The sequence below is a fragment of the Cucurbita pepo genome, unplaced genomic scaffold (assembly GCF_002806865.2).
Source record: "Cucurbita pepo subsp. pepo cultivar mu-cu-16 unplaced genomic scaffold, ASM280686v2 Cp4.1_scaffold000378, whole genome shotgun sequence".
NCBI classification, from domain to species: Eukaryota; Viridiplantae; Streptophyta; class Magnoliopsida; order Cucurbitales; family Cucurbitaceae; genus Cucurbita; species Cucurbita pepo.
In genome coordinates, this window is record NW_019646613.1 from 24,220 (window position 1) to 37,052 (window position 12,833).

Here is a 12,833-nt window from a genome sequence, read left to right on the forward strand (position 1 = left end):
CGTGGGTTCGTTCTTGTGTTGGGGTTAGTGATTAGCACGCCTTGCCCTTCATCATTCTCTTCTCTCTCTCACTACAAAATACAAATACTTCTTTGGGTTTCTCTCTCTCTACATTTCTACTCCCTTTTCTCTCTTCTTCACCTCTAACACTTTACTCTCTCTCTCTCTCTTGTGCGCTGTGGAATTGGAAAACACTATTGTTTGTATGATTCTGATCCTTGGTGGATCTGGGTGCTTCTCCGCTTCAATTTTCAATACCTGATTGTCTTCATCGGCCTTGGGTACTCGCAACTTTCTGCCGTTTAATCCTTTTTCTTTGTTTGGTTTTGAATTCCGCTTGCTTAGCTAGTTTCTGAAACAGGGTTGTTCTTCGTTTTTATTAGGGATTCTTGTTTGAGGCGTTGTTATTGGAAATTTGTGAAGCTGCTGATTTCTGTTCTTTGTTTTGGTTTGAATCGTTTTTGATATAATCGAGTAATGGGTCTTCTGGGATTGGTGATTATGAACATGTTCTATGGCCTCCTGGTTTAGCCGAGTTTTGTTGAAAAACTAGATTTGATTCGATTCATTCGTAGAAGTTTGTATTGTTGTAGTTAGTTCATAATTTCTCTATCAAGGGAGGGTTTAAGCTGTTTACTGATATACATACATTTATAGGATTGTTCTTCTGTTTGTTTGATGTTCTAATTCACCAAGTGGACTTATAGATGATTCTTCCCATAACTCGAGTGTTGCGCTTGTCTTTGATTTTACGTACAGTTCTCCTGTAGCTGATTTTGCCACCCGTTCTAGTAACGAAAACCCTCCTACTGCAACGCTGTGTCCGTAGGACTATTCGCGAGGTGAGCTTCTCTACCCGTTTATTTGTTTTCAAGCTAAAGTCAAGATATGTAATACATTCGAATCTTTTGTCCTGGATTTCTTGAACTCGGTAAAGCTTACTAGTGAATCATATAAAGACAATTGCTATTTAGTATAGCGATTTGGGCAAGTATTTTACGATTAAGAAGTGACTTGCCACTTGTACAGATTGTGTATGAATCTACTATAACTGTAGTCTACCTTATTATAGCGAGTTACTGCATTTATTCGAGTGATCCAGAATTGTCGAAAATTTCCTTTTTACCTACCTCTATCCCGATAACCTGAAGCCAAAGCTCTTATTTTCTGTTGAGTAATAGTTCGAGTAAGTCTTGAATGAGCCCCTCAAAAGCTTGATGCAAATAAACGAATCTACGTTGTATGTTGATTTGTTCTTATTTTCTGCGTAAAGGGTCTGTCCGAAATGACTTTCTAAGTGCCTAAAAACGCTTTCTTAGACACTAGAACATCATTCCAGTCTCGAGATCAATCTTCTTCATTTCGTAGTTACTTGTTTTGTTCTTCAGGTTGGAAGTGCTGTATTTCTACAGAGGAGTGGTAAACAATATAGAACTAGAGGTGCAAGAACAATATGGCTGTCTCCATGAGAGATTTGGACCCAGCCTTCCAAGGGGCAGGTCAAAAGGCGTATCCTTTATGCATAAGATTTTGAAATTTTCTGGTTTGATATCCATTTTGTGTACAAAACATCCGATCAACCTTATTCCCATGAAACTAATGAGTTCATATTTTGTTCCTTGACACTTAAAAGTGGGCTTGAAATATGGCGGATTGAAAATTTTAATCCTGTTCCTGTTCCAAAGGCTTCTTATGGAAAGTTCTTTACTGGTGACTCCTATATCATTCTCAAGGTAAAGGATTCATTTTAATTCCCTAAATTGCAACATATACATACATATATGCATATTTTCTCCCTTAAGAAGCACTATATGTATCTAAGTATTGGAATTATTTGTGACACAGATAAGGTTATATGCTCAACTTGTGGAAAGTGGCTATCTTTTGGTTTAGAATGATTAGACATGAAACGATAGATGAATTTGGGTTCATGGGTTGTGCATGAAATGGGGAGATCCTACGTCGGTTGGAGAGGGGAATGAAATATTCCTTATATGGGTGTAGACACCTCTCCCTAGTAGACGTGTTTTAAAACCGTGAGGTTGACGGCAATACATAACATGTCAAAGTGAACAATAGTGGTGGACTTCTGTTACAAATGGTTTCAGAGCCAGACACTGAGCGGTGTGCCAAGCTGGCCCCCAAAGGGGTGGATTGTGAGATCCTACATTGGTTGGAGAGGGGAACAAATCATCCCTTATAAGGATATGAAAACCTCTCCCCAGTAGACGCGTTTTAAAATTGTAAGGCTGGCGACGATACGTAACAAGTCAAAGCGGACAATATCTACTAGCGGTGGACTTGAATTGTTGCACGTATAAAGTGTCTCGTTGTAATTTATAAACCATTTATTAGAGGAGTTGAAAAGTAATGACTATGAAACCAAAATGAAATTCAACATTTAATACAAACTTTGGAGTGGGTTATTTATTATATGGTTTAGTTGGAGTGGGTTATTTATTATATGGTTTAGTTAGATGCTTTAGGGTTTATCTTTTCATTGAGTTCAACAAATGGGGTGGGAAGATTCAAACCTCTTACTTTTTAGTCGAGCTTGTGCATGTCTTAATCAATTAAGCTATGCTCAAATTGATTTTAGAGAGTTTTTAGTTAATAGGTTGGATTTGTGTGGCATAGGGTTAGATACCGAGATGTATGGGGCTTTGTGTCCAAAGCGTTCAATTTGTCAGTTCTATAAGTATTAAACTATATCTCTTACCAACAAATTGTTGGCTACACAAACTCAAAGTTCATGTGTTCTAGAAACATATCATCAATCAAACTAAAAAAAAAAAAAAAGGAAAAGATTTCAGTCATTGTGTTTGTAGTGTTCTTCTTTGGCATGAAGACTATGCCCTGAATGACTGTCTTCATGTCTTAAACCTTTTTTGTGCAGACAACCTCCCTAAAAAGTGGCACCTTGCGACATGATATTCATTACTGGCTTGGTAGAGATACCACTCAGGTAAAATACCTCTGGCAAACAAGTAATACCATTGAAGTACTCTTCAACATCAATTTTTTCCACGGAGTTTTGATTCAGAGACTTATTTATACACAGGATGAAGCTGGTACTGCTGCCATCAAGACAATTGAACTAGACGCAGCACTAGGTGGACGTGCTGTACAATACCGTGAGGTTCAAGGTCACGAAACAGAGAAGTTCCTGTCCTGTTTCAAACCATGTATTATACCTCAGGAAGGTGGATTTGCATCCGGGTTCAAACATGCTGAGGCTGAGGAACATAAGACTCGGTTGTTTGTGTGTAAAGGAAAACGTGTCGTCCATGTCAAGGAGGCAAGTTCTTGTTTTTGGTTGGGTATCACTGATATCTCTAGCTTTTTATGAATGCTTGCTGAGTTTTCTGGAATTGTGATGATAGGTTCCTTTCAGTCGATCTTCACTCAACCACGATGACATTTTTATTCTCGATACCAAGTCCAAAATTTTCCAATTCAACGGTTCGAACTCGTCTATTCAAGAGAGAGCAAAAGCATTGGAAGTTGTTCAATATGTTAAGGATACATATCACAATGGAAAATGTGAGATGGCTGCCATTGGTAAGTTACGATTGATCTGTGAGTTAGAAGTGAAAGATGAACGTTGAGGAATATCAGTTTGTGAGTTACCTTTTTGTAGAGGATGGAAAGTTGATGGCCGATCCTGAAACTGGAGAATTTTGGAGCTTTTTTGGTGGCTTTGCTCCACTTCCAAGGAAAACAACTAGTGATGAGGATAAGCATGTTGATTCTCATCCAACTAAGCTTTTTCGGTAATATATTATCTCCTTTTCGGGTTCTTCTCATGTGATATTTATGAGAATGTTTGCTTCAGCCAGATAAGGAGACGACCCTGCAACGTAAAAAAACGAGATATTATGTAATTGAACGTCTTTATAAACACGCACGCACATATATTTCTCCCCTCCCTTTAAAAGGTTTCAAGGGTTTTGAATAGAAGATTATTGAGCTAATAGAGTAATAACCTGACATTAACAAATCCTAAAACTAAATACATTGGACTTTCATGTGAGATGGTAAATTGGTAACCGTTATTATGTAGTTCTGAAGCAATATGTCTGCTTTTAAAGAATTGAGAAGGGGGAGCTGGAACCACTTGGTGCTGATTCTTTGACAAGGGACCTGCTAGACACACAAAAATGCTATATTCTAGATTCTGGATTTGAAGTATTTGCATGGATGGGAAGAAATACCTCACTCGATGACCGAAAGAAGGCGACTGGAGCTGCCGAGGTCAGCTCACCCTATACCTGCAAATCCATTTTACTTGGGTAACATGACATCATAGAATTTCTTATTAATTTGTGTCGTTAAGTGAACAGAAACTGGTGCATGGACCTGAAAGACCAAGATCACAAATAACTAGTGTGATTGAAGGTTTCGAGACAGCAACATTCCGATCTAAATTTGATTCGTGGCCTCAAGTTACTAATGTAGTTGTGTCAGAGGATGGTAGAGGAAAGGTCGCAGGTTAGGAAGTAAAAAATTTAAAGATATTTTTCCATTGTTACAATTTTATCTATATTGCTACACTGACTTCATTCCTTGTGTGTTGATTTTTGGTGTTTCTTTTAGCTCTTCTGAAGCGTCAAGGGGTTAATGTTAAGGGTCTTCTAAAAGCTGATCCTATAAAAGAAGAACCTCAACCATACATTGATTGCACTGGGAATTTGCAGGTGTGGCTTCTGAAGCTCTTGCAATTGTTTTATGAAATGAGTCTGTCAACTATATTGACTGGAAATTGCTAGTCTACCCAGGACTAGTCAATTATATCTTAGGTTTTCTGGAACTTCTTTTTTAATGAATGCTCATTGTTTGCTCTTCTATATAGAACAAGACATGGTTCTCAACGACTGCTCTTCTTTGTCGTTAACGATTCCTGTTCCTCCCTGACACAGGTTTGGCGAGTCAGTGGCAATGAAAAGATTCTCATTCCTACCTCTGATCAGTCAAAATTTTACAGTGGGGATTGCTATATCTTTCAATACTCGTATCCTGGAGACGATAAAGATGAATATCTTATAGGAACGTGGTTTGGGAAGCAAAGCGTTGAGGTAATAAATGCTCAAAAAGCTTCTAGATGCCCTCAACTTGGAGAAAAAAAAATCACACCAAAATTTAAAGTTACTTATCGTTCATTTACGCATTCAATACCTCACTTTAACATGATGGTTGATGGTTATGGGAGAAGTTAAAGTCGTAAATTATTGATATGTTAAAATATTTTTTGGAAACTATGAATTAGGAAGGAAAGCTTCAACTGTAATTTGTTGTGTTGGGATAAATCCATAACATCAATTTAAATATTCCTTTATGCTTCTTTCTGTTAGGTTTATAGTTTACCTTGACCAAGAATTTGGGACATGGTTTAACATTTGCTAGTTTGATTATAGGACTTCGAACATGATCTATTACTCATTAACAGATCTTGCATCTTAGATTTCAGTTGTCCTTGTATGCTCTCTCTTTATGAGAGAAATTTTGGCTAATAGTATTGAAATTAGAATAGGAGGCTCAAAAGTAGGACTTCTTCACATAATGGACACTCTGATGGGAATAAGAGTTTTAGTTTCTTTGTGTATCTAATGTTTCCCCCCTCATACTCTTTGTACTACATGAATACATTCTAATCCGAGGCCTTATTATTGTTGGGATTCGTTTTTGCTCATCTCCTCCAGGAAGAAAGAGCTACAGCATTATCACTGGTAAACAAGATGGTTGAGTCATTAAAGTTTCTCCCAGTCCAGGTAGGTTCATCACTTGGGGTTGTGATTTCCAATTGATGTACATTCATTTCTTTGGTATCTTCTTGTTTCTGATTCATTTCATTGTATTATAGGCTCGCCTTTACGAAGGGAATGAACCGATTCAATTTTATTCAATTTTCCAGAGCTTTGTTGTCTTCAAGGTTTGTTAGATATAATCTGCAGTTAAAGAAAGTTGTGGGAGAATATTTTTTTCTTCTTATTCCATACATGAATTTTGATTTCCTAAAAGATAATGTGATGAAATACATACTTCAGGGAGGCCTAAGTAAGGGATACAAGAATTATGTTGCGGAGAAGGAAATTCAAGATGAAACTTACCAAGAGGATGGGATTGCATTATTTAGAGTCCAGGGCTCTGGACCCGAAAATATGCAAGCAATACAAGTAGACCCGGTACTTGTACTAATAGCATTTCGTTAGTTCTTTAATCATGCACACATATGACAAAGATGTCTTTAGTTAACATGATTGCAAAAGGTATAGTAGAAAGATTAAAGTTTATTTAATCTTTTCTACAGTCTTATCACTCTCCTCCATATGAGAAAAGGTACGTGTGAACTATTGGTATCAATTAGAGAGAAAATTTCACAAGAGCTCCTGAAATTGATATCATAATAAGTCAATACTAAACATAGCATAACTAGCTTAGCTCAAAGACTACATTGACATCATTTTGATCACTAATAAACTTGAAAGGTTAAATTGATAGATTATGATGTATTTAAATCTTTATGTATATATTCTTACCTTTCCCCATCTTTTTTCTCCCTCGGCAGGTTGCATCGTCTTTAAATTCCTCCTACTGCTACATATTGAATAGCAGCTCCTCTGTCTTTACATGGTCTGGAAGCCTCACAAACTCAGATAATCAAGAACTTGTCGAGCGATTGCTGGATTTGATAAAGGTTGTGAAGTTCTCTCAGCTTGGACACAAGAGTTTGATTTCTAAACAGAGCTTCTTGACAAATGTGTTCTGTATGAAATAACCATACGCCTTTCACTTTGCCAAAGCTTATCTGAGTTTGAGTTTTGTTTAACAAGATAGGCCATTTTGTTTATCTCGTTACATTTCTTTTTGTTGATTTCTCACTTGTGTTTCAATTGCCAGCAGCCCAATGTACAATCTAGATCACAAAAAGAAGGTACAGAATCTGAACAATTTTGGAATTTGCTGGGAGGCAAATCTGAATATCCTAGCCAAAAAGTCAGTCGAGAGGCTGAAAGTGATCCACACCTATTTTCTTGTACCTTCTCTGGAGGTTAGTATAATTCTTCCTGCTAGTGAAAAATTTATGCTTTGTCCTGTACTCTTCCATTCCGCTATACTTCTAAATATGACCCCTTTTCCTGTGAACTTGTGATGGCCATGATGAACTTGCAGGAAATTTGAAGGTACATTCTTTTCTCGTTCTGATCCATAAATTTCCTATAATTTATACTATCATGTTCTTTCATTTCTTCTCAATACAAGCTTAGTTTCCCCAAAAAGAACAAAAAAAGAGTAGAAACAAAAGAAACGAAAACATTAAGAAGCTACTGTAAATGACCGTCTTTCCCGAGAAGGTTAGTTAATGTGAAGTTTCGCAGGTGGTGGAGGTATATAACTTTGATCAAGATGATTTGATGACCGAAGACATACACATTCTGGATAATCACTCAGAGATATATGTATGGATCGGCCAACAAGTCGACTCCAAGAGTAGATTGCATGCTTTAACTATTGGTGAGGTACGAATAACGTATTTCCTAGCCAACTTCACGTGTTACTTTTCGCCAATGTTCCGTTATATCATCTGGCTATTCAACTGGGAAGAAATTTTTTGACATGCAGTCTGCCCCTTTCTTTTCCCCACCAATGTTATATCTAAGTTCCTGATATATCAATGTCATCGGTTCTATGTTATTTTCATATCTTGGGAGTCTGATACTAAAAGTTTTCCAGGTTGTTCATTCATCATTGTCTTTTTGACAAACTATGATATTCTCATTATTGGTAATTTTCTTTCTTATTGCAACAGAAATTTCTAAAACATGATTTTCTTCTGGAAAATCTATCTTCTGAAGCTCCGGTGTACATTATCGCGGAAGGTAGTGAACCCCCTTTCTTTACTCGCTTCTTTAAATGGGACTCTGCAAAATCTTTGGTAAGCATTCGACATTTATTCTAGTATGTATGCCTATAAATTATCTGCAAGCAATTAAGATTTTCAATCTTAAACAGATGCACGGAAACTCGTTCCAAAGAAAACTTACAATAGTCAAAAGCGGAGGCACTCCTGCTCGAGATGTAAGGCTTCTTTATATAGTTTCAATTCTTAACCCCCACCCACAAACACAGTCCATTGATTTTCTTAATCTGCATTATGTTCCTTTTATTTCTTCACATTATCATCAACCACCCTCTTCTTCTCTTCACATTCTTTTCCTAGTTTCCTGGTCTTTATTGATGCCCCCATTAATAAGTGACTTCACTATTACTCAGAAACCAAAGCGAAGAACACCGGTATCATATGGTGGGAGGTCTGCAGTCCCAGACAAATCACAACGCTCTAGGAGCATGTCTTTTAGTCCTGAAAGGGTCCGTGTAAGGGGGAGGTCTCCTGCTTTCAATGCCTTGGCTGCTACTTTTGAGAACCCCAATACAAGGAACCTTTCTACTCCACCCCCAGTTAGAAAGATCTACCCGAAATCAGTGAGCCCAGATTCAGCAAAATTAGCTGCCGCAAAATCTACCATAGCAGCTCTTGGTGCTAGCTTTGAACAGCCACCACCTGCTCGAGAAGCTATTATACCACATTCAATAAAAGGTAGCCTTCAATTTATAAATCCATGGCAGCTATTTCATGGCTTCATACCTGACATAATTACCTTGTATTGGGTGAACTGACTCCTCCAGAGCCTCCCAAACCTAAGCCGGAGACTAATAATAATGGTGAGGTTAATGATAAGGAGAAGCAAAACTCAAAGACGGTCGGAATTGAAACTCTCACCATACAGGAAGATGTGAAAGAAGGTGAGGCTGAAGATGATGAAGGCCTCGCAATATATCCATATGACCGTCTAAAAACTACATCTACCGACCCCATTTCAGACATTGATGTGACAAGACGAGAGGTAATATTAAAAAAGTAATGCTTCAACTTGAGTCTATAGATTCTTAATATGATATTTTCTAAGATGCTTAAATTTGCAACTCTGCAGACTTACCTCTCATCAGAAGAGTTCAGGGCAAAGTTTGGAATGACCAAGGATGCATTTTATAAGTTGCCAAAATGGAAACAGAATAAGCATAAAATGGCCCTTCAACTATTCTAACTCCTGTATGGTTTCCTCTGATCATTTCACTCAGTTTCCTGCAGTTCTATGTTACCAGTGGAAGAGGCTTGGTTTTCAAATCTATTTGTTGTTAGATGTAAGAAGCCTTCTGAACTGGCTGGACTCAACTGGTAAGGAGTGGAAGGGCCAGCTTCAGTGCATTTTTAGCTGCTTCTGTTGCCCAGAGACTTGTGTTCATGATTGATGGACAAATTCAAGTTCTGGTTTTTGCTTGCGTCCTTGCAAACATCTTTACCTTATTTATTTCTTTACTAAGCATTTGGTATTCATTTTAATGTTAAACCTATGTTGTGAGCTTGCAATTTTCCCCACCTTTTTGAGCATATGTTTAGTTTTCAGTTTTATTTTTTCATTCAATTTTTTTCAGGAGAGCAGTTAGGTGGTCTGCAATTTAGTTTTCCTTTTATTTGCATTTCCCGAGGAAGAAGAACCGTGTGTACAGCAGAGTGTAATACTTCAGATGACAATAAACTTATAAAAAGTGTGATTTTCATTATATCTTTCCCTCTAAGTTTTCCTGTGCTCGCTCTTTCGATTTCGACATTTCTGTTTGGGATGTTTGATATTCCAAGGTTGTCATCTTTCAACAACTGTTGTAAAGAACGAGTTATCAAACAGATCTAAAGTGCGTGAATCGAGTGTCACATACCTTCAGACATTGTGAAGCATTCAAGCTTGTGACCTGTAGGTGCCATTTTGAGCAAGGATTGAATCTACAACAAAGCTTTCTTAATTTTATTGCTCAAACAACAATATAACCTAATTTTACTCCAGAGATAAGTATTTTCCTAAAATGGTAATAAATTCATATTCACTCATATGAAGAACACGTAATCCCAACTTAAAAGCAGATTCAGTTTTGTAACAACCTAATTCATTCAGTTTCCCCAAGCCAATTCAAGATTTAAAACCAGACCTTCGATGAAATTCTAAACTAACAAACATAGAACATTCCACTAGGCGCCATGGAAATTAAACTTATCTGAAGGCGCAGCCGTAGGGAAGACGTTGCTCCTGCGTCGAATTCAAGAAATCGTTCGAACTCCTTGGATTGTGAAGTAAAGTTCGAGCAAAATGATGATCTTGAGCCTACGGAATAAAGAAAGAATTAAGGTCAGAAGAAATCTCCGGAATGAATTTGAATTACCGGTGGCGTGAGATCAAATTAAACAGCTAAATCGTTGTTGATCAAAGATGAGATCTGGAAGGAGTTTGAATTGAAGACAGATTCCTCGCGTTTTCTTTTTTTATTGCCAAAGAAAATGGAAACTTCCGGAACCTAATTTCGTCGTCTTCTATAAATGGAAGATCCTAACTTCATTTTCCCATTCTCACGCTTTTAATTAAGCAAAAATTAGCATAAATCACCTATAAGGATGTGCTGCATTATTTACATGTAATCAGGGATAGAGAAGTCTTTTCCATATTGGTCTCGTGTTTATTAATTTTTGTAGGGATCAGGTAGTGTAACCAGATGTAGGGATCAGGTAGTGTAACCAGATCCACTGGTAGCGAGGGTTTCCACACCCTTACAAAGGTGGATGCGTCTGTTAGGGGAGGATTTCCACACCCTTATAAACGTGGATTTGTTATCCTCTTTAACCAATGTGGGACACTTTAACCAATGTGGGACACTTTAACCAATGTGGGACATTACAGGCAATGATTCTTGGTTCGATGGAAAATTTTTAAGATGGTACGACGAAGATTTTATTTTTCCATATGTTATATACTTTTTAAATATTTATTTTAAAAACTATTCTATTTATTTAAAGTGCATATATATAATAAGTTATTATATATTTATATCGTATATATAAATATTGATATAAATATATTTATATATAAATATTGATATAAATATATTTATATATAAATATGTAGTAGGATAGGGTGGGGATGGGCGGAGCCGGAGTCAAGGTTGGAGATAAGGACGAAAATGAGAAATGCAATTACTTATAACGTATAACATGCCAGGTAAATGGAAATAAATAAACATAATTTAAGTAGCTTAACATAGCAGTAACGAGGCAAGTAAATTCTAAATAATATTGAAGGAGAAAATAAAAATCAATTTAAGTATTAATTAAAATTAAAATAACGACAAAATAAAATAAAAGTACTTTTGAGTATTTATGGTGTGTAATCTTTTAAATTAAATTTTTGGTAATTATTGAATTATATTTATATCTATAAAATAAATACATATCAATAAGTTATAATAAATATAAACATTTATGTTAAAATTTTGCTAAGGGAAAAGTAACATTTTATTTATTTTGCTTATATTATATATATATATATATATATATATATATATATATATATATAATATATATTAATAAAAGTAGAATTAAAACCTTAATAGTATTTAATATTAGTATTATTAATTTAAAAAAAAATTTACGGAGTTTAATGTGAAGACAAAAGACAAAAGGAAATCCAGAGAAAGGAGTTTCACGAGATTCCGAGATTTGCAGTGACTTGATGGTGACTGTTCTGCTTTCCAGTTTCTGATCAAAATGCCAACAACAATATAAACCAAAATTCGAGTACACGGCTATGGATTAACAGCGCTACGATTCCCGATCTGAATCAGGAACAAGGACGAACACTACACCACCGACGGCGAAGATTTCCAACAACGAAATCATAAAGGGCTTCTAAATGAGCGGCGAAAAGGTTGTGGCATCTTCTGGAGCTTCTTCGGGTTCTGTGGACGTCGTTAAGGGCATCAATGGCCTTGATAAAGTCGTCCTTCGCGATCCGCGTGGTAGTTCTGCTGAGGTATTGTGGGGGATTTGAGTAATTGAGAAATGAGATCATTGCTGGAATTTTCTAGGCTTTGTTATTTGAATGTTTTGCTTGATTTATTTGTGAATTTGTTTTTGTGAGCTCTTTTGAGATGTGGAATTGATCTGATTTTGAACTAAGGTGTTCGCGTTCGCCTTCTTCCGATTTTAATCGGGGGAGTGGAGTTGGGATCTTAATTTCTGTGGCTTGCGTTTCTTTCTTTGTTGCTTTGATTCTATTGGATTCCTGGATTGATTTGCATGATCTCTCGGGTTAAAATTTGGTTGATCTGTTCTTGTATTTATATTTGTGCACGTCGTTAGGATCTTGGGCTCGGCCATTTTCGGGCTGTGTATGTGTGCATGACATTTCTGATCTCTTATTTTCACGTGCATCAAATATTTTAGTTACTGTAATGAATTCTTGGAAGGAACAGTAGCTGGACAAAAATTCTACCTTCAGGGTGGCTGTAGGGAAAACAACCCTGTGACAAGACTATTATCTTCTCTTGATTCTAAAACCTATGTTATTTATTACACGATGAGTTCATGCTTGTCATTCTACTCAACTCATGGATTTCATTTTTCTGTAGTGTTGTACATATTTGAGCAGACAGGTTTTGTTTCTTTATGTGGCAACTGATTAATGTTTGTTCTTTCCAGGTATATTTATATGGGGCCCACGTGACATCTTGGAAGAATGATCATGGGGAAGAGATGCTTTTTGTTAGTAACAAGGTGCTATTGAATTTTCATTTTACATATTTTTAACCAATTGAATCATTCTAATTTCTTTTATATACTCTCTTACTTTCGACTATTCTAACCTTGGTTAGAATAGTAGAAATAATGAAACAGTTCTTGAGTTGTTCTTATCTTCAATTTCCTGACCATACTTTTTTTTTTTTTTTTTTTT

At 36.4% G+C, this 12,833-nt stretch overlaps 2 protein-coding genes and 2 long non-coding RNA genes across 5 annotated transcripts in view; 2 read left to right on the forward strand and 2 right to left on the reverse strand.

Annotated features, from left to right (window-relative positions):
• LOC111785129 (villin-4-like) lies at positions 1 to 9,623 on the forward strand. Of its 2 annotated transcripts, none has more exons than XM_023665596.1 (24): positions 1 to 281; positions 760 to 842; positions 1,389 to 1,509; positions 1,634 to 1,733; positions 2,897 to 2,965; positions 3,062 to 3,298; positions 3,384 to 3,561; positions 3,641 to 3,773; positions 4,092 to 4,254; positions 4,344 to 4,491; positions 4,597 to 4,697; positions 4,920 to 5,075; positions 5,700 to 5,768; positions 5,861 to 5,929; positions 6,045 to 6,182; positions 6,566 to 6,694; positions 6,901 to 7,048; positions 7,171 to 7,181; positions 7,377 to 7,517; positions 7,808 to 7,933; positions 8,011 to 8,076; positions 8,272 to 8,596; positions 8,686 to 8,903; positions 8,991 to 9,623. In XM_023665596.1, exons 3-24 carry the CDS (start codon positions 1,454 to 1,456, stop codon positions 9,102 to 9,104), a joined length of 2,895 nt encoding a protein of 964 aa, XP_023521364.1. In that variant the 5' UTR covers positions 1 to 281; positions 760 to 842; positions 1,389 to 1,453; the 3' UTR covers positions 9,105 to 9,623. The 2 variants fall into 2 exon arrangements, with proteins under 2 accessions (XP_023521364.1, XP_023521363.1); XM_023665595.1 differs by having other exon boundaries at positions 2 to 281; positions 6,898 to 7,048.
• Positions 3,341 to 3,735, reverse strand: LOC111785130. Its single transcript, XR_002813622.1, has 2 exons — positions 3,631 to 3,735; positions 3,341 to 3,474 (listed from the first exon to the last, which is right to left on the reverse strand). It is a non-coding gene; the product is annotated as an uncharacterized LOC111785130 (long non-coding RNA).
• On the reverse strand, positions 3,759 to 6,651 carry LOC111785131. Its single transcript, XR_002813623.1, has 3 exons — positions 6,537 to 6,651; positions 4,215 to 4,271; positions 3,759 to 3,853 (listed from the first exon to the last, which is right to left on the reverse strand). It is a non-coding gene; the product is annotated as an uncharacterized LOC111785131 (long non-coding RNA).
• Positions 9,624 to 11,548: 1,925 nt separating the features above from the next.
• The window catches only part of LOC111785133 (putative glucose-6-phosphate 1-epimerase), a gene marked incomplete at its 3' end in the record, with an annotated part of 3,505 nt that continues 2,220 nt past the window's right edge, over positions 11,549 to 12,833 (forward strand). Inside the window, exons 1-2 of the mRNA XM_023665597.1 lie at positions 11,549 to 11,912; positions 12,581 to 12,655. Coding sequence (XP_023521365.1) covers positions 11,793 to 11,912; positions 12,581 to 12,655 — 195 coding nt within the window. The remainder of the gene's footprint in view (positions 11,913 to 12,580; positions 12,656 to 12,833) is intronic.